We start from the raw sequence: 26,166 nt of genomic DNA on the forward strand, positions 1-26,166 counted from the left end.
CTAAATTGATAAAAAGATATACAATTAAATTACCGCCATTGGTTCTGCGGTAGTACTGACGTTTCACGGTGGTGGTAGTGCGCCTTTTTGCATGGCCGCCGTATGCGTGCATACCGAAATATTGTTTCGAGTGTCACGCAGCATTTTCCGCCCGCATCGGAGTCCACGCCGTCGTCGACGGGAAGAACGGGAGCGAGGAAGCCGAGGCGAGGCGATTAAGTGAGTGTAAAAAATTATTAAAATAGTGTGTTTCTTGTTGGATTCTCTTACTCATCAGTTTGCCATCAGGGGAGGTAGGATAAAGACTTTGTGCCACGATGTGAGGACGAGTGAGTGAGAGAGAGCGATCGAGAATAAACTAACTAGCGTAGGAAAGAGTGAGAAAGAATGAGAGAAAAAAGTTTTAATGCCGTGCACATTCTTTCACTGACATAATCCGGTACAAACTGGATCTAGTCAGTTCTTGTCGATGATCACAAGTCTTGTCTTACATTTTTTTAGGCAAATACTCCATCTAAGGATCACGGGTTGGTCCTAAAGAAGTTGACGGAGTCTAAAGATTTAATATTGGGCTCTTAGACGCTTAAGTGACTAATAACTTTGTCTGGCGCCCAGAGAGTGAATCAAGAAGTATCTCTAACCACGCGACTCACCACGCGCAATCATGTCCAACGAAGAAACTTCCGCTGATCGGAATGTCGAGATTTGGAAGATCAAAAAACTCATCAAGAGTTTGGAAATGGCTCGAGGGTAAATACTTAGCAATTTTCCAATTTTTCATCCTTTATTGTCCTTGACATATGGTAGCCACATTTCCCGCTATTTCAATCTATTTACGATTTCTCTTATACTAAGAAAATATTTTGATTTTGTTTTTCTCATTTTAGGAATGGTACAAGCATGATCTCACTAATTATTCCACCCAAAGATCAAATATCTAGAGTCAGCAAAATGTTAGCTGATGAATTTGGTACAGCTTCTAATATAAAATCACGTGTAAATAGGTTATCGGTACTTGGTGCGATTACATCTGTACAGCATCGACTGAAATTATATACCAAAGGTAATTATCATTTATTAACGTTACGGTTTTTTTCAAACATCAACACTTTTCATCTTGTTAAATATAAATGTGAGTAAAATTAAATATATGTCCATGTAATTATCATTATTAGTATTGATAAATTTTCTACGAAATAATAAAATTCAACATAATTTTTATTTCGATTTATTATTTTCAAATAATCGTTATCAAAAGGTAACTTTCTATAACGGTTAATTTTTTAATTATTGATTTCTGTTGATATTGAAAATAAGAATCAAAGGAAATTATATAAAAATGACCTACAGAGTCTATTTAAGAGTTAAATGTCATTATCCTTTATTATCCTTTATTAACTTTTATGTTCATACCTATTCTAGTACCTCCCAATGGGCTGGTAATATATTGTGGGACTATCGTTACTGAAGAAGGAAAAGAAAAAAAGGTTAACATCGACTTTGAACCATTTAAGCCTATTAATACATCTTTATACCTTTGTGACAATAAGGTAAGATTTTGAGCTGTTTTCTATTTAGTTCTTGTTAAAATTTTGAACTCCTTGAGTTATTATTCATTTATTCCTTTATAAATAATTTATTATTTTGTTTTTAGTTCCACACTGAAGCTTTGACCGCTTTGCTAGCTGATGACAACAAATTCGGTTTCATTGTCATGGATGGTAACGGTGCACTATTTGGTACTCTCCAAGGAAATACGCGCGAAGTTCTCCATAAATTTACTGTCGATTTGCCCAAAAAGCACGGTAACGTATAACATTTTTACAAAGTCGTAAAAAACTGATTTTTTTTTTTTGAATTTGAATTCCAAACGTGGACAGAAAATCAATTTCATTAATATTGAATCTCAAGAGAATGTAGACATTAGTATGTATACTTTCAAGTATGCTTGGTTTTGAAGGAATTTAGTTGAAAAGTTTTGAAATATTTTAGAATAAAAAATAAACGGAATCAAAGTTTTATGGATCAGAAGCAGAAATGAATATTAATTCGAAAATTTTAATAATAAATTAAATGAATTTTAGGTAGAGGAGGTCAATCTGCGTTACGTTTTGCTCGATTGCGTATGGAAAAACGACACAACTACGTTCGAAAAGTAGCTGAGGTTGCGACTCAATTGTACATTACCAACGATAAACCAAACATCGCAGGACTTATTTTAGCTGGTAGTGCAGACTTTAAAACGGAGCTGAGTCAGTCCGATATGTTCGATCCGGTAAGCTGACAAAAAAAAACTAAAGTTCAAATTGTTATTCTAGTACTCACATATATTTTTCGATTACTGATAAACTTTTTTTTTATGCAGAGATTACAAGCAAAAGTAATCAAACTAGTGGATGTATCTTATGGTGGTGAAAACGGTTTCAATCAGGCAATCGAACTAGCAGCAGAATCGCTACAAAATGTTAAGTTTATTCAGGAGAAAAAGCTTATCGGTCGTTACTTTGATGAAATATCACAAGATACGGGGAAATACTGTTTTGGAGTGGAAGATACGTTGAGAGCACTTGAGTTGGGAAGTGTGGAGACTCTTATCTGTTGGGAGAACCTTGATATCCAACGATACGTGCTAAAAAATCATACAAATGGAGAGGAAAAGGTGCTACATCTTACGCCTGAACAAGAAAAGGATAAGACTCATTTTACTGATAAAGAAGTAAGCTTATATTAGTTTTTTATTTTTAAATAATTATAAACTTGAATATTAATGAATTATATTATTCTAGAGTGGAGTAGAGTTAGAATTAATTGAATGCCAACCACTTCTTGAGTGGCTTGCGAACAACTACAAAAGCTTTGGTGCCACGTTAGAAATAATCACAGATAAATCTCAAGAAGGATCACAATTTGTCAGAGGTTTTGGTGGAATCGGAGGTGAATATGACTTTTTTTTATTCAATAAATAAATATTAATTTTAATTATACCAATAAAATAAATAGTGTTTAAGATACTCTTAATGCTTTTCGTAGTCCGACTAACTAAAAGATGAATTAGTCCTTTACGATTAGTGAACTTAGGTTGCTTGATAGCTGAAAAAATAATAATAGAAACAGCAAATAAGCAAACTAAATATCAATAAAAATATTAATTTTGGAGTATAATATGTTAAATGTATAGGAATCCTCCGCTACAAAGTTGATTTCCAGTCACTGCAGGCTGATGAGCCTCTCGATGATGTTGACCTCGATGATTACTAAATTCATCCGTGAAAATCTGAATATCGAATCCAGGTAGACTTGTTTATGTCTTAAGTGCATTTTCAATTACACTTCGTTGTTTTTTTTTCATCGTAGAACATAATTATTTATAAATGCAACACCGCAGCAATAAATGTAGCGCTTTCTTCTGTTAAACTCCAGTTAATTTTTAAAAGATTTCATTTCTTTATCAAACAAAACATTATAATTACATAATTAATTTGCTTGACGATGTTTTATCGTCTTCATACTTTTTATCATCAATTTTTATTATTTTAAACACAAATTGATAGGATTATTGTTAGATCATTGAGATTCATTAGTCAATAATACTTGTTCTTCATTTTTAGTCCTCAATATCGTCGTTGAAATTTGAATTCATTCAGAGGCATGATCTTCATATTTATTTTATTATCAATATCTTAAGTTTCATCTTTTTTTCTTGGACAATCGACTTAATCTTCATTACTTATGATTCCTCCCTATTTATTTACCGTTAAATTATTTTTTTCAATCAATCGATTTAACGTTCATCAGTTCATTAATACTCTGGTTATCCCATGAGTCAAGTGAATATCGTTGTTCATTCAATTAGATATTTTTTTTATAATTAATAAAATATTCCCTTCATTTTTCATGAGCTTTAATTCATTGTTGCATGTTAGATAATTTTTAGTAGAGTGAAAAGTAGAATAAAAGTTAAGATACTCGTGATTTTTTTTCCTCCTCTCTTATACTTCTTTTCTTTAGTTGAGTGTCTCGCAATTATTCAAGCGACAACAGACAACTTTTTATCCCTTTTGGCATGCTATACCTGTGTGAGCTAAATCTACCGTCAGGGATAATAAAGAAAATTTTCTTCTCTCATCTTCTTTGTTCTATTTCTCAAGGAATTCACACTTGAAATAATTATTTGACAAAACACGAGACAAAGAGCAAAGACGAAAGTGATAATGATGAATCCCTGATGGTTGAAAATAACAGAAAGTGCAATTTTCGCATATACTGCAATGCGTCTCTGTGCAATATCTATATTTTTTTCCGATTACATTTATTAAATAATTTTTTTTTTTAAATATACTAACATTACCTTTCAATTTTTGTTAGCTCGCACATTTGGAAAGGTATAGTACTGCTTCTTCACTTGAACAAAACAAAAAGAATTATTTAATAAATTTATTTATTGAAACAAATATTGTTTTGTTAATGAAAAATTCCCTTGGATATAAAAGAGATCAATGATACGATTTTATTTGTAAAAATGATTTTTTTACTATAAATATTATTATTATTATTCTTAATTTTATTGTTAATTTATTCATATTATAATGTTTATTATTTATGTTTGTTGATTTTTGATGCTAAAAATAATTTTTATCATTAATTTCAGGTATTTTACGATACAAAGTCGACTTTCAAAGTATGCAGTTGGAAGATGTTGAGATGGATAACTTTGATTTGGATGATTACTGAAAAATTACAATGAAAAATCAGTGAACTCTCTCAGTCCTCATTACTTCAAGAGTTATATAACAGAGAAAATAAAACACGGAGTTAAGTAATTTAATTTAAATAAAATAAAAATTAAATAATAAAATGAAATGACAATGACAGCGCGATTATCTGGTGCAGTATTTTTTTGGTAATCAAGATTTCGCGCACATTTCTATCTCTTTGATCATGTCATCATGTTCAATCATGATATTAGATATCAGTGAAGTTAAAACAGTTAAATGAATACTTTAAATATAAACAAAATTAACAGAAAAAAAACAACTTTTTGATTAAAATATTTGATTAATAAGGCATCATACTCAACATCGTAAAAATTACTGTGCGGTTATTTCGGGTGTAATACATAAATATTTACATAAAAAGAATGAAAAAATTGCAAACTTATTTCTGCTAAGAAAGAATTTGTGAGTGTGAGAGTTCAATTTAAAAGAATGAATGAACGAATGAATGAAAGAAAGTGATGGAAAAAAAGAAGAGAAGTTTAATTAAACAAATAGTTGAAACAATGATGATAATGATAATAATACCAATAATAATTTGAAAAAAATGAAAAAGAGAAAACGATGGACAACTCGAAGACTGTGACACTTAATTAAGCCAGCTTGAATACCTGCCTATTACATTAATAATTACATTGTCTCACGAGTTGAGAAGAATAAGGAATGAAAGATTAATGTTTGTCAGAGTATGATCAAATGAATGCGTGTATGTTGAACACAGAACAGCACGATGTTTGATAAACAAACAAACCCGTATCTTCTCAGGACGATTAATGTGGATACAAGAACCCACCAACATCGTCAACGTAATATGACAATTTTGTACAGTAAAATAGTTAAATCGCGTTGCTCTTAGTTTATTTTCTGCTTTATTTTATTAATAATTTTTGTTTTATTTTTAAAATCAAGTGTTTTGACACTATCACCCTAAATATAATCAGTTGAAACTGATATTTTTCTTATTGTTTTCCCGTTAATTTTCTTTTCTCTGTTCAATTATTTAAACAATTAAGTATAAAGTAACGAAAATGATAACTATTCTATCGCAATGAAAATCATGCGTATGTTATGAATGTTTGATTTATGCAAATGTGCAATTGGTGGTTTGAGTTGTCTTTTCATTTTTTTTAGTAACAAATAAATAATTATGCAACCAATTGTGGTTGTCGAATAAGTTTAAAGGTATTTTATCATTTATATTCATTTTATAATTCAAAATAGTAAAAATTAACAGTTTACATAGAATGTGAAAAAAAAAATTATTTAAATTAGTCGAAACACTATTTTTTTAATTCGTTATCAGTTTTAAAACGTTTGTTGAAGCTTTTAATTTTGATTATAAGAAAAAATCGGATTAATTGATTGTGGTTTATATTCAGTGAAATGAAATATTATTTACTGTAGCATCGAAATAATTTGGTAAAATTTGTAAAAAATTGTAATTAAGCATTTTAGAAATATGTCCTTGGTATTCTATAACCATTAAAAATTTATCTCACATTTTTATATAAAAAATAGAAAATAATAATTGAACAATAAAAATTATCAAATAAAAAATTATTACAATGTCCATCGAGAAGATTCGTAGATGTATGAGTGTTATTTAAAGATTGAATGCTATCAATAAACTCTCGGTGAGTTTCAAAATGATGCAATTAATAATAAAAATAATAATAAGTAAATAAAATACACACGTGTCCTAGCTCGGTCGCGATTGCTCGATATTTTTCAAAACAATTACAAATATATGTCTTGTTAAAATAAACTATTGAATGGGTCATGGTAATAATTTAACGTCACATTCCATGATTCACCGAGGTGTGAGAAAATATTCTCCGTTTTTAAAAATTAAATTGAAGGTGGAAGAAATCAGCTTTCTTATTTAATTCAATCCTATTAGGTTTGATTCCTTTATAAAATACTTCTTTATTCCTTAATTATTAGTTGTATACAATTTCTTTATCACATAATTTTCATGATTCTGATGTAATTGGAACTAGTAGATCTAAATTAGCATCCTTGATATCAGATCCAATAAATTTCTCCTCACCTCCACGAATTGAAAGTACTGGTCCAGGAAGTTTCATCTTCTTTTCATCCATCATTCCCGTTCGTACCCAATTAGAGCTACTACATTTTTTACAGCTAGTCGATGGAAGCCTATCTAAACTTACGGTTCTATTACCGCAATCAGAACATTTGAAGAAACTTTTTACTGCATCTATTACCCTCAATGGATGTTTTTTCTCTTTACACATTTCAGAAGCTGAAAATGATGTATATCGGCATACTAAACATGTAACTGCTTTGCAGTCTACTTTGAAGGTATTTATCATTTTTTCTTCCATTCTTTCTTTAGCTTCTAATTTCTTAAAATATTTTTCTTTATCACTTTCTTTAGATTTTTCAATAAGATCTTCATGTGCAGAAGAAGCTTCCATCAATTTCTTGAATTCATCTGAGATTTTATTAATTTTAGTTTTCGGTTCTACTTTAACTTCCTCTTCCTCCTCTTCACGACGTCTCTTATTCACTTCTCTAATCGCGTCTTTTTTCTCTCTACTCTGTCCTATTTTATTTGGATTAGACTGTTTTATTCCACCGTTTTCTTTTACCCATTTTATAGCATTTGCTTTAGCAGAGTTGATGTGCTTTTTAGTTATTGGTTCAGAGAAATCGATTATATTACCTTTAACACCCATACCAAGTTTTGGAATTGGTGGTAAATTTGATAAACTAAAACTTGTACTTTTCTTCTCTGTCGTAGTAGATTTAGATTTTAGCGACGGTGAAAATAATTTTTCTTTTCCAGATAAATTTGCAGAAACTGCACCAAAAGTCGATCCACGTATTTTGCTAAGCCGATCTAAATCTTTTTTTACTTGGCTGTTGGTTGATTCTTCTAAATTGATTTTATTTTTTAAAGCACCATTTGACTCCACGTGAGTGTTTTTTGGAGGGTCATTAGCCTCAGCAGTTTTACCCATTAGCAATGCTAATCTCGCTGAATCTTTTTGTTCCATCTTTACATTCCTTTTTGCTGGAATAAGAAGCATATTATTATGATGATTAGCTTGAGAATACATTCCTGAACCTGAGGTATTTGGCTTTGAATTAGATAGAATATTTCTAAACTTTCTATTCATGGGATCAGTTCCTAAATCTGGCCTTCTTGAAGCCTTGTTGTATTCATGCTTAACATGATAAAGACAATATTCACATCTACTTATATTAACAATATTATTACAAGCTTCTCCACTCTTTTTCTTTGACTTGCATCTTCCTAAATCTTTAGAATTACCTAGAATCATGATTTTTTGTGCTTTATCAACAGATAGTGTAGCTTGATCCTTTTCACTTCGTGATTCCAAAACATTTGGATTTAGAATGGCAATGACAACACCTGAATCAGTCTTCCAAAATAATTTATAAGCTTCTTTGAACAAAAATATTGACACTGTATTTATAGCATCCGAGAGATCACTAATAGTCCAAATACAATATGCATTACCATTTTGTGACTTTTTCGTTGTGGACTTTTGAATCAGTACTCCTGCAATGACCCAATCGTTAGATAAATCTTGAGTGGCTATAAAATGTTTAATCCTTGATACAGTTACTGTTTTTCTATCTTTCATTCTTTCCTTTAATTCTGCAGACGACACTAAAGGTTTTACTATTCTCAATCCAAAAATAGGGTCACTGTAAACATCTGATGGTTTGTTTAGCCATTCAGTTAATGGTCCTGTTTTCTTGGCGTTCTGAGTCCTATCAGCATTTTTCGGTGGACTTGGAAGAAATGTATTGTTCTTTACTTTTTTAGCTATATCATCGGAAGTCATGGAATCATTATGAGATTTTAAAATTGGTTTTTGTTCTAGTTTTGAGCTATATAATGACTGTTTATCGAATTCTTGCTTTTTTAATAATTCTTTGATGCTTCTTCCTGATTCAGAGTATTTTTGTTCTTCAAAATACTTATTGTCTTCATCATCTGAGCTGTCCCAGCCACTTTTGAGCATTGAACCATTTTTATCTGAATTTTTTTCCGAATTTTCTTCAGTCTTATCCACTTTGTCTAAAAAATTAAAATCTAATTCTTTGAGAATTTTTTTTGGAGTACTTTTTACATTCTCTTCTGGTTCCGAATCATCATCATCATTACCAAGAAGATTGTCAAGAAGATCACCTACATCTGAGTCGTTATCATCAGCCATGATTAATTAATTTATTTAAAAAATATATTTATATGAATTATCTTTTAGTTAATGTACAAAATTCATAGATTTACTTAACCTTGTACTCGTGGTTAAATGTTTTTCATATTTTAATTTTCCTGAAAGAAATAAAGATATTTATAATTGTAGAGTAATTTTCGGTATAAAATTAAAAACAATAGATGATTCACTTACTTTTTATAATATTTCTGTATTCACAAATTTATAAAAATATTAAATAACATAACAACTTGTCACGTCTACGTGTCTGATAATTTTGGCGCGAAATTCTGTCATTTTATCGATAAAAAAGTTTTCTGTGCAATCTTTACGCCACCTATCGAGAATAACATCAACTACTTCAACACGAGAAATCGAATATATCGATAAGAGTGGTGTTCTAGTTTTTCCTCAAACAAAGGGTCGATGTGATCGATATATCGTATCAATAAATTATTTAGTTGCATAAAAGAACAACTTCACATAAGACGCCATAAAAAAACGGAATTTATTCGACGTAACAGCAGAGCATAAAAAAAATTTAATGGAATGACTAGAATCATATAAATACGATCTTAAACTTAGAATACAAGGTTGTTGGTTTGACCTATACATTATCTATCTTTATTATTGTGCATTATTAAAGAGAACATTGCAAGAATCGATGACAAGTAGGGAATATGTAGTTATGTAGCATCTGGCACAGTACTTGTTGGCCACAAAGGTAATGTATGCTTTCTATTTCCTTAAAAATCATCTTGACAGCTTGACAAAGCAGCTTTCATATATTACTCGTTCCTTTTCTATCATTTTCCCTCTAGCTTATGAGCGTAGAATATTGGAGTCACCTGGCGCTTAGGTGACTTGCATCTGCAACTTGTGACTGCAACCTGCTGCCATTGGCCACCTGCTAGTATTTTCGATTTAGTTTTTCAACCTGTACATCATCTAATTGCGAAGAAAATGGTCATTTGGAGCTTCCTCAGCTATTTTCCAGCCGTTGAACTAGTAAAAAATTGGAGAAACAGGTGTAAAGACACCTAGGAGAAAAAAAAAGGTATTTTTTAACAAAATACAGCGCAAACGTATAACGAATCGCAAGGCACACCTAACCCCACCCTTAGTCCATGCGTATGTAACCCTTAATTTCCCCTCTCGAGGTCTTACCACCCACTCTTGCAACCTGCCACCACTACGTTCGAACCGCCCTCCTGCAAGCGGTATCTTGTGTTCCTGTCGTTGCGCTCTCGGTACGGTGTGCGCATATGAACTAACGGCCCCCGCGCTTCACCCGCCACCTCCACTATCGTTAGTCATAAGCTCGTCAGTCTATCGGCAACCTGCGTACCAGTCGTGTCGCAGTGCTTACATAACAATTTATTATTCCTTGCCAGTGTTCATTTTTATCTTTCGTTTTTTCGTGTTTTACATACACACATACACCAACACGTACACATAAACATACCTTATGAAATACGTAGCATATTTACAAAAAAGTTTAGTATGCATTAATGTATTGCAAAATAACAATTAATTGATATACATATAGATATATCGGTTTGACAATTATAACAACGTTTGAAGATATTTAACGTGGTTGGAAAAACCGCGGGAAAATTGGTAAATAAAATGATGATTATTGGATGATTTTGAATCGCGCGTGCCGTGTGGATAGTCTGCATGGGTCTACCGGTGGTTGTGCGGTATCATAGTTGACGTACGTGCGCGGTGAATAATTTGAGGTGAAGATTTGTTGACGATTAGAGTCATTATTTTCTGCAGCAACCTTTCAAATTTACATACCAACGTAAATATACCATCATTATAATAGTGGCTCCTCCTCGTCGTCGTTGTTTTCATCATCATCATCATTATATTCAACACAAGTATCAGCAATTCAAAGAGAATTATTTTCAGTGAGCTGTCAGTTGATATAGCAACAATCGAATGACAACTGAGAGAAAATATTCCAGTACTTTATTTATCCTTGATTCCGTCCTGCTATCGCTACCACGGTGAAACTTGTGCCAACGCGGTTCTTATATCGATTGCTTTGGAAATAGACGTGTGTGGAAACACCTGCTCGATTGGCGTTGGCTAAAGCCACGACAGGTGCACGGAGCACCTTAAAGTTGGTGTTGGTGGTGCGTAGTGACGATCAGTGGTTTACCTCTTGGTGAAAGGTGAAAATAATTGGTTATTTTGTTTAACAATAGCTCAAGTAAACGTAATCAGAGTGGAGCGTAAGGCTGTCGAAGAAGAAGGAGCGACGAGGAGGAGCGCGATAAAGAGATCGCGTGCGCGGTTTTAGTTTGTTTCTTCGTGGGTGGGAATTGGTGCGACTACAGTCCTGGAGGCGCCCGTCGTCTTCGCCGGTACAACCATAACGCCGCCCGCCCTAAAACGCCCGAGACGGGAAACGGTGGACTCATCCCCGCCACCCGCTCGCATCGCCGCAGCCGGTAATCCCGGATCGTCAAACGACCTAGCCTGCATCATGGACGCACCATTGTCGCAGAGCATGGACTCGGTCAACACCGTGGCGTGCTCAAATGGCGAGGACGAGGTAAGTCATCTATTTATTATCATACATACATCAACCTGAGTCTATGCCTATCATCGCTATCATCAATTAATGACTATTTATTATTATTTAATAACAGGATTATCAGCATTATCACTTAACGTTTCATTATGATAAGTAAAGCAAAAAAAAGCTCGTGCTGCCACCGTTTTCTTTAACCAAAATTGACTCCTCCGCACTCCCTTGTGGCGCCGCTATGTCTGTCTACCCTCTGCAACGTGCACGTCACGCGTGCGCATCAAATTTAGCGTTTGCGTGGTCCAAGGGGTGTAGGGTTGAACGTTAAGTGTGTGAGAGAGAACGAGGCTATAAGAGAAGGGGTTAAAAATAAGGAAATTCCCACGGGCTTGCGCTCACATCACGAGGCATAAAGGCGCGAGATTTCGATCGGCCTAACGACGCAGGTGACGCGATGGCTTGTGCAATATTGGCTGGTTGGCCTCGCAAACCGTATGGCTATCTTCTTTCCTGCTACCGTACACGTTCGCCTGTGTTATATGCTTCCACCTGAGCGCGCTCGGCGACGCGCCACCGGTCTGCTATGCTTGTTATTGATTTTTCCACGATGCTCGCTGTTTGTACGACGCTAGAATATCAGCGTAAAAGAAAGAAAGAAGTGTTGATCACTTATTATCCACAAATGTCTTCTAGGTTTTCATTTTTATAGTGAAAGATATTTAAACAGTTTGAAAGCAGGTCAGGATGTCTAGAATGATATGCGGTTTTAATTAAGGCTAAAATAATACTTCCCTTCTTCATTAACAGGTAAATTGTAGATCTTTTGTATTCAGACTCATTCTGAAGGTCGTGTTATACCATGTATATCATGCTAGAGGTTGCCAGTATTTTGTCCTTGACTTCTAGGTCTTTTTGCTCCAAGTTTCAAGTTTGGAGTTGATAAAAAAAAAAGTTAATCGATTGTCATGTGAGCGACCAACTGAAAGTAATTTGTATCAAACATTCTTACATTTAGGTGATATTACATGAGTTCTTTCTTCTTGATTTTTCATGGATCCATTTTATCTATATACGTCCATAAAACGTCGAGTACTTTCGACATGATATTGCTTTACGACTTGCGCCTCCGGGTTGGTTGACACACCGAGGCTTTTGTTTCTTTTGTCATTCTTTCTCTTGTGCATTTTTTCATCAACTGTCTCGCTTTCTTCAACGAGTCACGAACCCACGGAATATTAACCTCCGGCCTCTCTTATATACTCGTTCTCGACGGTCAGCTATACGCCGGCACGAGCCTCTCGGATCGATACCACACCGCACATAGAGCCGCACTCAAATGTCTTGCTCGTTGAAAAATGAGTGAAGAGAACGAATAGACGCTCGGGGAAATCAAAAAGAAAGAAAAAAAAATATATGAATAAATGTAAACTCAGGACTCCCTTCTATTGAAATCTCTTTTTTGCCGATTAAAAGAAAAAGCTGGATTAAATTAGATTAAAAATTAGTTTTCAAAGAAAAAATAAGCAGAAAAACTGTACAGATATTCTCATGAGTTTTACACAAGTCTATAACTGTCATAAAGAAAAGTTCATTACACGATGAAATTATGTTTTATTAATATTGCCATCAACTTTATGCTTTTTTGCTGAGATAAGAGATTGTTGGATTAATTAAACCTAACGGAAATTTGTAGTTTTTATGAGTTTAGTTTTTGGAAAAAGATTGCTTTAGTTTTGGAGTAAATAAATAAAACACTAGTATCACGTAAAGTATTGGAAAAAAAGGATGAGTCATTTTTGATGATCATTATTTACAATTAATATAGTTTATCCATAAACTAGAATCATCATTACGGATCTATTTATAATCTATTTATAATTTAATTTGATACACAATTTATTGATTAAATGAAGGGATTACTTAAGAATCGACTTAGATGAAGGGATATAAAGCATAAGAAAATTGCTGGTCATTAAAAATAGATTGAAAAAAAAAATTTATTTTAATTTAAAAATCTTGAAATAAATATTTTTTTATCGACATTAATGTAATTCTTTCCAAACTTTGGTGGTTTCAAACTTTTTAATCGTGTTGATTTATTGACTTGTTTACTCTATCCGAATGTGCATCTATTGTCAAGACAATGACATCAATTTTACTGCTAAGAAGAAATGAAAGACAAAGTTACAAGTTGAATATCGATTTGGATTTTTGAATAAATAATCAACACTATTTTCACAAATAATGCATTACTTTTCAGTATAAAAATAAAACACTCCAAAATTTCCGATACATTTTTTTTTTAGAATTTTATAATAATTTATTCATCAAAATTGCATTTGAAATTTTTATTACAAATTATAGTTGACAATAATTCTGATGAAAACTCTCTAAAAATAAAACAGTAAAAATGATGCAGAATCAGTGAGCATAACACAACAGTTGTTTCATTAGGGAGAACCAGAACAATATGGTGTACTCGGGGTAAAATGGGATACTTTAATAAATAAAAAAATGTTTTTTGTTAATTTTTCACTTTAATAATTTTTTCGTTACTCAGATACATCGATTCGTTTTTATTAAAAGCATTTAAGTAAAAAATTTTTTCTGGTCACCCAATACTGCTTTAATCTCTCTTCTAACTGCAAATCTAATAAATATTCACTGATTCTAGTTGCATTCCATAATTTTCACTGTTTCATTTAGAAAGATTATATGAAGATTTAATGGTTTTAAAAAAATTTTAAATAAAGAAATCAATATTTTTCAATGTAATTCATATAAATGGTACAAATAAAATAAATCATCATACCACAAAATAGGTAATAACACATAAAAGACGACATAACACAAATAAACTTCTAGGAATAATATTTTTCTGTTGGTACAAATCACAAGTACAAAGTGATATTCATAAATTTCATTTGCTTTCTCTCTTTTTCATCATTGTTTAACTTACTGCAGTGTTGTGGGGCAATGTTTATACCAGAAAGCAAACATATGTGAACATTGGTACTAGTTATGCATAATGCAATCCCCTCCTCTTCTTTCTCGCTATTTCTCTCTTTGCGCTCACTCCTCTCCTCTGTATGACACAGCGTTAAGAGGATAATCCTGTTACTCTCGTTGAGCTAGATAATTATCGCGTGGTCTCTCTGTCCCTTTTCCTCGGTTCATTTTTCATGTTCTTCTGCCTCTCGAGTTGTGTATATTGTTCCAGTTACAATAAAACATACTTGAAGAAAATAAAAATAAATAGTGAAAAATGGTGAAAAGGTCTTAATTACTCGAATAAATGTGTCTGAAAATTCATGGAAAATTCCACCTTTCTTCTTTAATTAATTTCGGATAAAAATTCAACGGAAATGATGAAATTGTTGAATCAAACCTCAACCGGGGCTTCTCTTTAGTAGTTGTCAGATTGAGTGAGGGAATGAGAAAACGTATATATCGAGGATTATCGAGAAAAACGGGCTACAACGTTCGGTAAATAATCCACTTTCCTCGAATGCTCGTCTTTCCCGACGTTCGTTATTGGATTTACTTGCAGACTCCAACGTCGATTGTAAGGAACCGGAATAAATCGATTCTCAAATTGACTTGGAGCAGAGTTACCTATAGGGACCAAGAGACATTGGAATCGTTTGTCGAGAGTGCATCGAAAGATGCCATTTTTCATTTTTCTTTATTACTCGATAAACTTTATCTTCAAATACGTTTTATTATTTTATTTAATTCGTTGACTTTATCTACCAGTTGAAAAAGTCATTTCATTCAATTATTTTTGTAACAAACATTTTTCATTGTCATCTGTTGGATGTTTTGAATAACAAAAAGGAAATCATCTTTTGTTACAATTTATAAGCTTTTGTATTTTGGAGCCGAAAAATTCTTGAATGTTTTTTTTTTTATTTGAATATTTAAAGCCCATGAAAATTCCATAATAGTTGATTTTTATATTCTGATATTTATTATAATAATTCTGATAGACGTAAATAGTTTTTAACACGTCATTGTTCGTTATGCTTACAACTGTACATGCCTTTCAATTACCGAAAATTATCCTGTTGAGTAGTTTCACAGATAATTAATTCAACATAGAGTATGTTATCGTTAATATCTTCGTTGCAATGCAGTATTAACATCTGGTATTACATTAACCAATATGTACTACGGAGAGTTGTGTTATTTCAATGTCGAGTGGAATATCCTAGATCTTAAAAATAACCAACTATTGATATGTTTAAATATTTGTTTGACAAATTAACATCATTCTTAACATTTTCTTATTAATTTAATAACCAAACAATCATTAATTATTTAAACAACTTTTTCATTTTTTACTGTCAAAAATAGTTGAATGAATTTTAATATTTCTTTGAAATTAATTGAGCATCTAGAATTCTAGACATCCGAAGATAATTCAATTAAAAAATTTTTTTTTCATATTTTTGATGTTTTTTTTTATCAATAGAAATTGTCCTTTTATTATTTGAGAAATAATTATAAGTATTGAATACATTAAATTATTTCCAACTCAATAAAATATCATTTTTAATTTACAAGCTTTAACAACACGAAATAAAGTAATATTCCACTCTTTCCAATATAAATATTTCAATATTGCAACAAAAAGGGATATTATATTAAAAATAATTCACAACTAAATCTTTTCATATGTTACATTTAAATCTCCATCAAAATAAAATAATTTTAGATAAAATATTCATTTAATTACCTTTCATTAGTTGAAACTTTATCCAATAAAATATTGAAATGTCAAAAAGTATAAAATTCAAATAGAGTCATAAATTCATCAATAAATAAAATGACATTATTAAAAGCTCATCTATTATCTACGCACGTATTTCTATTTTCATAGAAGATTCTGCAAATGTTATGTCTAATGACAAGATGAACTAACAGAAACAAAGTTATATAACTTTAGTTATGAACAATAGAATAGAGAAGTTGAGGCGGAGCATCATGCTGCACCCGGCATTATATGGTTAGAACGGATGTTGTATAACGGTTAGTCAACCAAGAGGAACGATACTCAACCTCGAGACTCCACTCCTATACGCAACAGGCCATGATTCCCGGCTCTTTTATTAAACTTTTTGTTGTTGCATACTGTATCAAATTGGTTCACTCTTCTATGTCCTTGCTCTGAAATACTTTTTACCAAATATCCTAGGATCATGTTGCTACTGATGATTTCCTATTGATTGTCACTTCCATCATTTCAGAGAAGTATTTTTAAAAATAGTGGGATTATTTATTTTAGTGATGACAGTGTATGTGGAGGAGATGTCTTGACAAAAGCCTTCTTTTCCATTTAGTAGATGAGACTTTGGAGCGTCAGGCCAACTCATGAATGGAACTCAGTCTCCATTCCTGACCTACCTTACATTATGTTGAGAGTTAGCGTCCCTCCTTGTTGCTCTACCTCTTCTTCATCGTCCATTTCTCATACTAATTCTTTCTCTTTCACTCGCTTATCAGCATTCTCTTCCTCTTTCTCTTGAATTAAATCGCGCATGTTGCGCTTTAACTAGCTCAAGAGTCTCCATGTACGACTCAATCTTTTTATTTTTTATTTTGCGAATAAACTCTGCACTCTCAACACAACTCTCAACGGAATATTTCCCAGCTTCTTTCCTATTTTTTTTTCATTTTTATACCGTTCACTTGCGTTAGACGACTACAACGTTAATAAGGGTTGAAGCTATTAAAGAAATTGTCGAGCATAATATATTAATTATAAATTTTTTATCCACTATATATTCACTAATTAAAATTTACTTCTTCAATTCTTTCCTTTTAATTTTTTTCATGTATTTTTTACCTCTGATTTATTTTTATTCAACGTTTACTTTTATAATTTATTTCAGAGTTTACTTTTAATTTCAGTATAAAGAATTTTTTATATTATTTGTATTAAATTTACGAATTTTTATAATCACACTTCAATATTTATTTAAATGCATACGATTAACATAAACAACCATCATTACCTACTTTTCAACAAAAAGTATTCCAACTACTCAATAAAACAGTGAAAGTTCTCATTCAAGAACGTTAAGTATGCAGGTACCTCGGTGAATTTCTGTACATGAATAAGTAGATAACATATCAAAGCAGTGGTCTATATTTAATACAACTACTGTGATTTCTAACAACTCTACATATATACATGGCTACAGTTATTCAGTTGATCGAAAGAAACTGATATTCTTCTTCTTATTTTATCCAGCAATTTAGTCTAAATGCAATCGCGTGATTGCTGAAGTTCTGACTTAGCAGCACCGGTCAATATTTGTTGAAGATTTTTGATGTCGAAGATAAATCGAGCGTGATCAAATGACGTAAATGGAATAAGTGAAATAGCTGGAAAAACGAGAAATTAGTGAAAGATATGAAAATATCGGAGGTAATTGGGGCAGGTCAGTTCACTCAAGCGTCGGTTTTATAATTAACTGTGACAGTTATAAAATTCCAATAATGAAAATGGTTTTTAAATGATTAATGAGTGCATTTTTCTGGCACTATTGCTGCCATCCTGATCGAATAATGATGATAATTGAATCCAAAATATGAGAAGGAAATGGATAGTAAATAAAAATAAACCTGACATGATATTATACAAATATCTGACAATTAAATGTTTATCTTTATTTAATTAGACTATTTCTTCTAACTAGTCTAGATATTTTTAATTTTCAAAAACAACTTGAAAAAAATTGACAAGTAATGAAAGATTCACAGTAATAATGAAATAAATTGATTAAATAGTAATGAATTTTAGAAATAAAACTTTTCCTATTTTAAAATTCAAATGGTAATCAAAAGTTGTGTGAACCGACAATTGCAAATGTCAAATAGTGCATATAAATTTGATGTAGGTTATCAATTTATTCATGCATAGAAACTAACACAAATGCAAAGTATAGTTTGGAGATTAAGATTGAGTTTGAGTTAGTAATGGAACAGTCTGATATCGACATGTCTGATCTTGAGGAATATTATAATAATGTAGCATGGAATTTTACTTTTCTCCATTGTGCTCACCATTATCTTGGCTTGACATGCAGCAGTAGCAATGTCGACCACGACGTGGCAACACGATACTGTTGTCATTCCATGTTGTGTGAGAGTGATCATATCGTGTGATATTGCTAAGTCATTTTAAACACGAATGGCAACAATTGCATTATTACTGATGCCACACATACATATATTGGATATATTTATATTAAAAAAAAAAAAAAAAACAGTTGCAGCTTTTTACTTTCTCATATTTAACATGATAATTTCCCTCTGGCCAAACTTTTCAATGCCATTTAGAGGTGATTTGAATAATTGGAATCGATATTTCCACTTATTTCTCTGCAGACTTGTTATTACTTCACGTATATAGAATGACATTCAATGTGTAATTTATTTATTGGAGGTAGAAGTTTTTTCTATCGATTTTAATTGTCACTCCAAAGATTGAAAAGATTGTTCTGGGATTTTTTTTTTTAATAAAAAAATGATATTTAACATTGATAACGACAGTAGTTGTTGGTAAAATGGTTAAATAATAAGAATTGTTGGAAAAATTGAAATGTCAGTAAGGGAATAATAGCATGGTAAAATGATGTTATTTGATAACCCATTTTCTATTGACCCCCAAGTATTCTAGATTAGCTGGCTCATTAATATTAACATCTGTGGATCGATTATCTGAACATAGAGTTCATTTTTAATGTCAATCTACTGTTACCATACAGAGATATATATATATATATATACATATATTCAATAAATTATTGTTTTATTTTAATCCATTTCTACTGGTATTTCTCAAATATTCATCTGAAAATATTTTATTCGTGCATTAAAGTAGTCCAATGAAAGATCCTGTGAAAATTTTATTGATGTCAAAGGTTAGCAGTAAATTTTAACTCAAACTCAGTTGAAAAAATCTGGGATAGTAATAGTAATCTGACCTTGCAAATATAATTCAGGATGATACTAAAAGCACACCCAGAGGAATTTCTAGTTACTTTAACTTGAAAAAAACACCAACTATTAAGCTGTTAAGGATTTTAATAGAGTGATAACATGTAATGGTTAATCCAATTATTTTAATTTTTTTTTTTACTGCAGTGATAGATAAATTTACATCAACTCATCCTCAAAGTCCTAGTTTCCTTTTTTTTCATTTCTTTTCAATAGTAGAAATCAACAGAAAAGAAGAATCTTTTTCTTTCTGAAGCATCATTTTGCTTGTAATTTATTATTCCAATCTAAAAGCATGAATATTGATGTAGAAGGAACATTATTTTTTAACTATTTCTTTCTTCAAGTTCATCAATGATTCTATTAATTGCATATTTTAATGAAGCATTTAGTGATTTACATGAACAAAATATCACTAGGAATTGGACTTCATCATCCATAAGTCATAAATTCTTATCCCATGGCTTAGGTGTTATTCATTTTCTCCTCTTTCTTGAACATTCTAAATTCATTAGAATAAATTCAAATATTCCCTAGAATAAATGCCACATTTTGAAATAATGTTACTCGTTGAAAGCCATGAATTAACGTTCACATTTTAACAAAAGCTTAAATATTTATGAGATTACAAGAAAAAAAATACACGAGACGTTTTTGAAGCTCAAGTATTTTATCAGAATTCCGAATATGCCGCAGGTTGGTCGACATTGAGGCCGTGGCGGCTGCAAGAATCATTTCTCACCGCATGAATAAATGATGCTGGCTATATAGACTAGCTCGTGCAGTAGATATAGTCTTCATAGTCGTCACTGGTCAGACTAGCATACGATGAGTAGTTCCAGACTTTGTGTCGCCACCACCACATTAATCTGCATCGTCTTTACCTGTATGTAGTATACATACATGTGTATATACCATCTACCAGAGTGTCTTTACTCACTGAAAAGGAAATGAGAAGCTTAGCTAGAATATAAACGAACTAAAAATCCAACTTGCATTGACTTTATGCACATGGGCTAGCTATAGGTGCTCTTTATTCAACTATTAGCAGTATATGGCACATAGATCTTCTTCAATCATTTATGATACATTAAAATGATGGACTGCAAAGAAAGATGGCGGATATGAGTCGACCTGGCAGGTTGTAAAGTTAGTCATTAAATAATCATAAACTCACAGGAAATATATCAGACATTTTTTTAAAAATTAAAACTTCATACCTTGTGCTATCTAATCTCCCTTATAAGTCTTCCACTATGCTAAAATATTCATATTTTTTTATCTGAAGAATTCTACATGTTCTTTGAACATAAAACGTTCCTTCACTTTGGCTATATATTATTTTGATTCTATTGAAAGTGAAGTGTTCCAATTTTTTTCATTATTTAACATCCAATTTGTTGAAATTTCATCAATTTTAAAATATCATTCCAAATTATTGATTAATTAGTTGTTTAAAAATAGCAGATGATATAAAATTTGTTGTAAATTAAAAGAGATATTTTTTCCAGTTATTGCTATTAAATTATTTGTGTTGATTCTAAAAAATATTGTCAACCTTCTGGTAATTGATTTTTATTTTTTTTTTTCTTTATATGAAAAAGTTAATACGTTTCGAATTTCATGTAAAAGTTTTATGTTCTATTATTAAACAATCCGGATTAAGATCCAACAAACAATTGGTTTTTTATGTTCCCTATAGGACTTATAAAATGTTATTTCATAAAATTTCGATCTAGGATTAGAAATAAAATAAATTTTATGACTAACAGATTTTTTTTTACTGTGAAAATGATTTTATTTTTATAAAAATTTCTGTTTTTATTCTCTCAAAATGATTTAATAATGAAGATTATTTTTATTATCCTCGTATCTGGGCTCTAAAAATAAATCATTTCAAGCTATTTATTTCTATTGTATTCTAATATGAATCCACCATCTCATACATTCATGAATAATTTCATCAAATAATCAAAAAGGTTTAAATTTAACGCTTATGAAATCAATTTCATTTATCAGAATACCTCTTCGATAAATACTTCTATCTTTAACTCATTGTTGCCATTTTTTTTCAACTTATTTCACCCTGTGTTTTAACACAGACACTGTTTAACAACATTATAAATAAACAAATGCAATGTTGCAGTAATTAAAGATTCACCAAAGGTATTGTTACTTATTTATATATCAATAGCATACGATAAGAGATAGGAATTTATTTAAGAGTCGAATTGAACTCAATTCAGGAGCAAAAAAAACTTTGTACAAGTATTGTATTTTCCTAAATCAGTAAATAGAGAAAAAAACAGTGCTCTACTTCTACAATAGCAAGGAAGTCCATCAATAATAAAAAAACACGTATGAGGTCAAAGCAATTGCATGCATTGTAGTAAACCAATGATATTGCCACACCATGTGCGTCGATCCTCACATAAATTTTCAATCTGTTTCCCTTCCATTTTGTCTATACGAAACTCTACTTGTTTGGTAATATAGTGGCTATGCTATATGTATAGTACTCTATATGTCGAATATGACCAACTGTGTGTGTATGTATATTAGAGGGTGTTCTGTACGATGTTCTTGTTGGTGAATCAACAAACTTTTTGGCTGCTGCATGGATCCCATGCTATTTACTGGTGTCGACATATTCAGTTGACAGGGTAATAGTGAGAGAGAAAACCGAAAATTTCACCAAGTTTATATTCACGATTCAATGTTCGTTATACCCTGCTTAAAATTCCCACACTCCACTAACTAAATTTTCTCTAGTTGACTTTGTGGTTTGTAAATGTCTCTACTGTTTTATTGTTCTTTATTATATCATTATTATTGAATTTGCTCTTTTGTTTTATTATTTACATTAGATTTGTTTATCCATTATTTAGAATAATAATGTGATAGAAGTGATTGATTTAATATTTAAGAAAACCAAGATCAAGATCTAGATGTTCAATATGTTGTGAAGAGAAGATAATTAATTTAAAGAGGATATGTCTTTGAATCAGCAATAATTTAGACTCTTGATGATAAAAATGATCATAAAATTGTTCTCAGTTGATGTTTGAAAATAGTATAACTTTTTATCCAACTCTAAATTCAAATTGCTCTCAATAGCCACTTTATCATCAACCCTCAAGATATTTTGCGATAATAAAATTCTTTCAAATATTCTCGAAAATCTTGATCTCTAAAAAAATGTCCCCAAAGTTTATGTTATGTCATAGATAGTAATCTTGATCAAAAATATTTCGACATGGATCCCATTTTAAGAATACAAAAAATTGGGCACAAAATGAAATATGGCTGTGAAAAAAAGTATAAAATATAGTACAAACATTTGGTGCTTTTCGATAAATTCTAGAAGCTTTAATTCAGTCAGCTAACAATGTTGTACACGGTAAAATCTACCAGGTGTTGGTGGGGATATCGCCGCAGCTGAAAATCCGAGAAGCGTGATTCCGGTTGCTAGTATAAGGACAATATAAACAACCGGAGCTGGGGCTGGATGAGCAAGAGAACTCGAGCTTCGTCGACCTCATGTTCATGATGGTACACAACACACAGACATCCATAATACATATACAGAAACTCATGCTCGTCCATGATATATAACACACACGTTGAATTCATGTATCTCAGCTTTCCTGGGTAGAACATATTTTTTTTTGTCTCCCCAATGAGATGAGGCATAATTACTCGGTGTGTCTAATTAAAAGTTTTATCCAGCTAACGTTTTGATGACTTGTGAGTCTAATCAACCATAGCAAACTTTATACCCAGAATAAGTCTTGCATCTCTTAGGGATCGATGTGCTCAATATCTCCAGCCGCATTCTCGAATTGCTGAGTAACTCTAGCGGATAAACCGTGACTTGAGATTAACTTGAATTCTCAGGAAAATAGGAGTAGAACAGGACTTGTTTCTTGAAGAGCCATAAACAAGAACGTTATAACCGTTAAGGCAATATTCTCAACTTTCAGCAGCATCTCTTTATTCAACCCCATTTCAAATTCATTTGTTTGAAATGTAGTATCCAAAATAACGATTATAACTGAGATTAGTTTTCACCAAGAATTTCAGTGCATCGTTGTGTAATGTTTAAGAAAGATCGTAATAAAGATTCACCTTAATGGCGTCATCTTTGTTCAGTTCTGCAAAAGTGGAATGTCTCCAAGACAGTTTAAACGTCATTCCCGGATCGTTTGACGCAATTATGAGGCCTCCTTAGAGGCGGTGTCATTATTATATACGACAGAATGAACCATAGAGAGAGATATATAAAGAGTGAGAGAAACTATAGCAGACGCGCGGGTGACTGGAGGCCATAATGATCAGCATTGTCTAGCAAGTTGTCACGAGGGAGCATAACAGACAAACGGATAGGCACAAACGTAACATTTCAAGTAGCTTACTCACGAAATTATAGAGGAGTACGAAAGGTAAGGGAACACAGCAACCAGTGAACATATTTCGATCGATCGGAAGATGAACAATGCTGATGATCGAACGACATCACGGTCAATTGCACACGTTTCACTCCAAATCCTACCATACATGATTCATTGTCCTTCTTTACCCTGGATTATGTATGCAACGGTTGTTACTATGCGAAATTACGCAGTTTATTTATTTAGCTATTTTTGGTGCTTAGTATCAGAATGTTCTGGGACAAGGTTTTTCGTCAATTAGTTTGTGAGTGACTTCTATTGAACCAATTGGAGATGATGGGGTGATTTTTTCATCAATTAGAGATGGACTGGTGTAGTATACAGAGACTTGAACTGATGGTGGTAAATGTGAATAGCTAATGAAATAGAATTTATTTGTATTTGTGTAAAGAATAATGAATTAATTGCTTTAATAGGATATTTTGAAAAATTCTCTTCATCACTAATTGGTATGAGCATATATGATAATTATTTTTTTCCTTCATGATGATATAACTTGGTCACTAGTTCTTTTGAAGAGCTGCTAAATTTATCGAGTTCACTACTCCAGTGATTCTAATTAGAACTAAAATAAAAGAGAAAAAAAAAACAAGAAATTGTTTTCTTCATGGGAAGAATGTTCTTATTGTTCTCGTTATGTAGCACATAGAAATTCTCAGCAGCTGGTTGCTAGGCAAACAATTAAATATCACTAGCACTTTAGTGCATTCAAATAGTCTGCAGAAATTTTTTTACACTTTTTCACATTGTAATATTTTTAGAATTGATATGTTTGATAATAATATGACACTATTTGAGTTCATTCCTTCATAAATTAACAAAAAAATCCATCTTATGTCACAGTATATGAGTTTATTGACCCCAAATGGTACATTTGTACACATTAATATCTGTCACTTTTTTCAAATGAGATTATTATTTATGAAAAAAATTTTATTCATATCTCACCACAAAACTATTTCGTACCTAAATAAACATATTCAGAACTGATTTCTTACATTTTATTTAAAAATACAAAAAAATTACTAATTATTAAGTTATAATAATAGAAGAGGAGTCCATGCTTTTATAGTAATGGAATGAAATTAATATTTATTCAAAATTGTTATAATTTGATATAACTTTAGCAATTACTCAATTCATCTAATACTCTATATGAAGAGTTTCAAAGTTGGAAATGATGGGATTAATTTTTGATAGTAGCTAATAAAAAATAATTTATTCAAAGTTGATTTTACCAGATAGTCAATTTCAGGATGATTAATCAATCAATCAGTGATTCTGAATGAAAGTTTTATTTCTTTCAACAATTAGGAATAATCCATGATAATTTAGCGACATCAGTGCATTACAAACTATCTTGCTATTCTTTAATCTAATAATTGACTATCTTGGATTTCGTCTACTTGACAATTGCATAATTTCCTCTTTTTCTCAATCTTTCAGTCTCTTATCTCGTACTGTCCTCTATACTTCAGACCAATTAACTTAATTAACTCAATTATCATTTTTTTTCCTTCTTGTTTCAGGTGCGGACCTTGTTCGTGAGCGGTTTGCCGATGGACGCTAAACCCAGAGAACTTTATCTTCTCTTCAGAGCGTACGAGGTGAGTTATATTCTGTATATAATTTTTTTTAAATATTCATCATACTATTTGTAGTGAAATTGAGAAATCTCGTTTGCTTTAATAAAATATTTGCCATCTTTTTTAGCCTTTGTTTTACTCACAGTCGATGTCAATGAACGAGGGCGCTTGTCGCGCACTTGAATAACGATATTATTCTCAGATTCTCAAGCCCCAAGCAAAATTTATACAAGTAGAGCGAGACTCTATTCTTCTTACTTCCGCGGAAATTATTGTGGCAGTTAATCGGATACGGAATAATATTGTCAGCGATCAAGTAACGGGAAATTTTACCTTTCCGGCACCAATAAAATCTTAACCGAGTAATATCTTTAACTCAATCATCAGTTTCGATTGTTTTGTGAAATTTAATCGATTTCAGAAACTAGTTTCTTGCATTGCTTCGTGATTCAATTGTTAATAAGTGAATAGCTTAAAAAAATTCATCAATCTCAACTGAAATTGAATCAAACTCTACACAAATTCCTTTTTTTAGCAAGTTTAAAATCAAAAATTACCTTTGCAAATTCAGATTTGTTTAAAAACAAAGTA

General features: G+C 31.6%; 3 protein-coding genes across 10 annotated transcripts in view; 2 read left to right on the forward strand and 1 right to left on the reverse strand.

Moving 5' to 3' along the window:
• The first annotated feature begins 74 nt into the window (after positions 1–74).
• eRF1 (eukaryotic release factor 1) lies at positions 75–5,042 on the forward strand. 3 transcript variants are annotated; one of them, XM_035084554.1, is made up of 10 exons: positions 75–293; positions 502–750; positions 888–1,063; positions 1,423–1,550; positions 1,655–1,805; positions 2,085–2,275; positions 2,366–2,716; positions 2,787–2,934; positions 3,179–3,291; positions 4,649–5,042. In XM_035084554.1, the coding sequence occupies exons 2-9, from the start codon at positions 665–667 to the stop codon at positions 3,256–3,258; spliced, it is 1,311 nt and encodes a 436-aa protein (XP_034940445.1). In that variant the 5' UTR covers positions 75–293; positions 502–664; the 3' UTR covers positions 3,259–3,291; positions 4,649–5,042. The 3 variants fall into 3 exon arrangements, with proteins under 3 accessions (XP_034940445.1, XP_034940443.1, XP_034940444.1); XM_035084552.1 differs by lacking the exon at positions 3,179–3,291; XM_035084553.1 differs by lacking the exon at positions 3,179–3,291 and having other exon boundaries at positions 75–219.
• Positions 5,043–6,673: 1,631 nt separating this feature from the next.
• Mcm10 (minichromosome maintenance 10 homolog) lies at positions 6,674–9,274 on the reverse strand. Its single transcript, XM_035084551.1, has 2 exons — positions 9,185–9,274; positions 6,674–9,108 (listed from the first exon to the last, which is right to left on the reverse strand). Exon 2 carries the CDS (start codon positions 8,987–8,989, stop codon positions 6,746–6,748), a length of 2,244 nt encoding a protein of 747 aa, XP_034940442.1. The 5' UTR covers positions 8,990–9,108; positions 9,185–9,274; the 3' UTR covers positions 6,674–6,745.
• Positions 9,275–9,901: 627 nt separating this feature from the next.
• The window catches only part of cpo (couch potato), a 46,509-nt gene continuing 30,244 nt past the window's right edge, over positions 9,902–26,166 (forward strand). The window contains exons 1-3 of one of the 6 annotated variants that reach the window (XM_035084817.1): positions 9,902–10,046; positions 11,206–11,555; positions 25,519–25,596. In XM_035084817.1, the coding sequence (XP_034940708.1) occupies positions 11,487–11,555; positions 25,519–25,596 (147 nt within the window). In that variant the 5' untranslated portion in view covers positions 9,902–10,046; positions 11,206–11,486. Of the gene's footprint in view, positions 10,047–10,286; positions 11,556–25,518; positions 25,597–26,166 lie in introns of those variants that run through there. The other 5 variants (XM_035084815.1, XM_035084816.1, XM_035084818.1 and 2 more) reach the window with 5 other exon arrangements.

Source organism: Chelonus insularis, unplaced genomic scaffold (assembly GCF_013357705.1).
Source record: "Chelonus insularis isolate UGA/USDA-ARS -01 unplaced genomic scaffold, ASM1335770v1 contig_397_pilon, whole genome shotgun sequence".
NCBI lineage: Eukaryota > Metazoa > Arthropoda > Insecta > Hymenoptera > Braconidae > Chelonus > Chelonus insularis.

Bases quoted from the DNA above. Each gene is read 5' to 3' on its own strand.
- Mcm10 (XM_035084551.1), bottom strand. From the start codon at position 8,989: ATGGCTGATGATAACGACTCAGATGTAGGTGATCTTCTTGACAATCTT.
- eRF1 (XM_035084552.1), top strand. From the start codon at position 665: ATGTCCAACGAAGAAACTTCCGCTGATCGGAATGTCGAGATTTGGAAG. The intron at 2,276-2,365 runs GTAAGCTGACAA...TTTTTTATGCAG, and splicing joins AGTCCGATATGTTCGATCCG to AGATTACAAGCAAAAGTAAT. The intron at 2,935-4,648 runs GTGAATATGACT...CATTAATTTCAG, and splicing joins AGGTTTTGGTGGAATCGGAG to GTATTTTACGATACAAAGTC.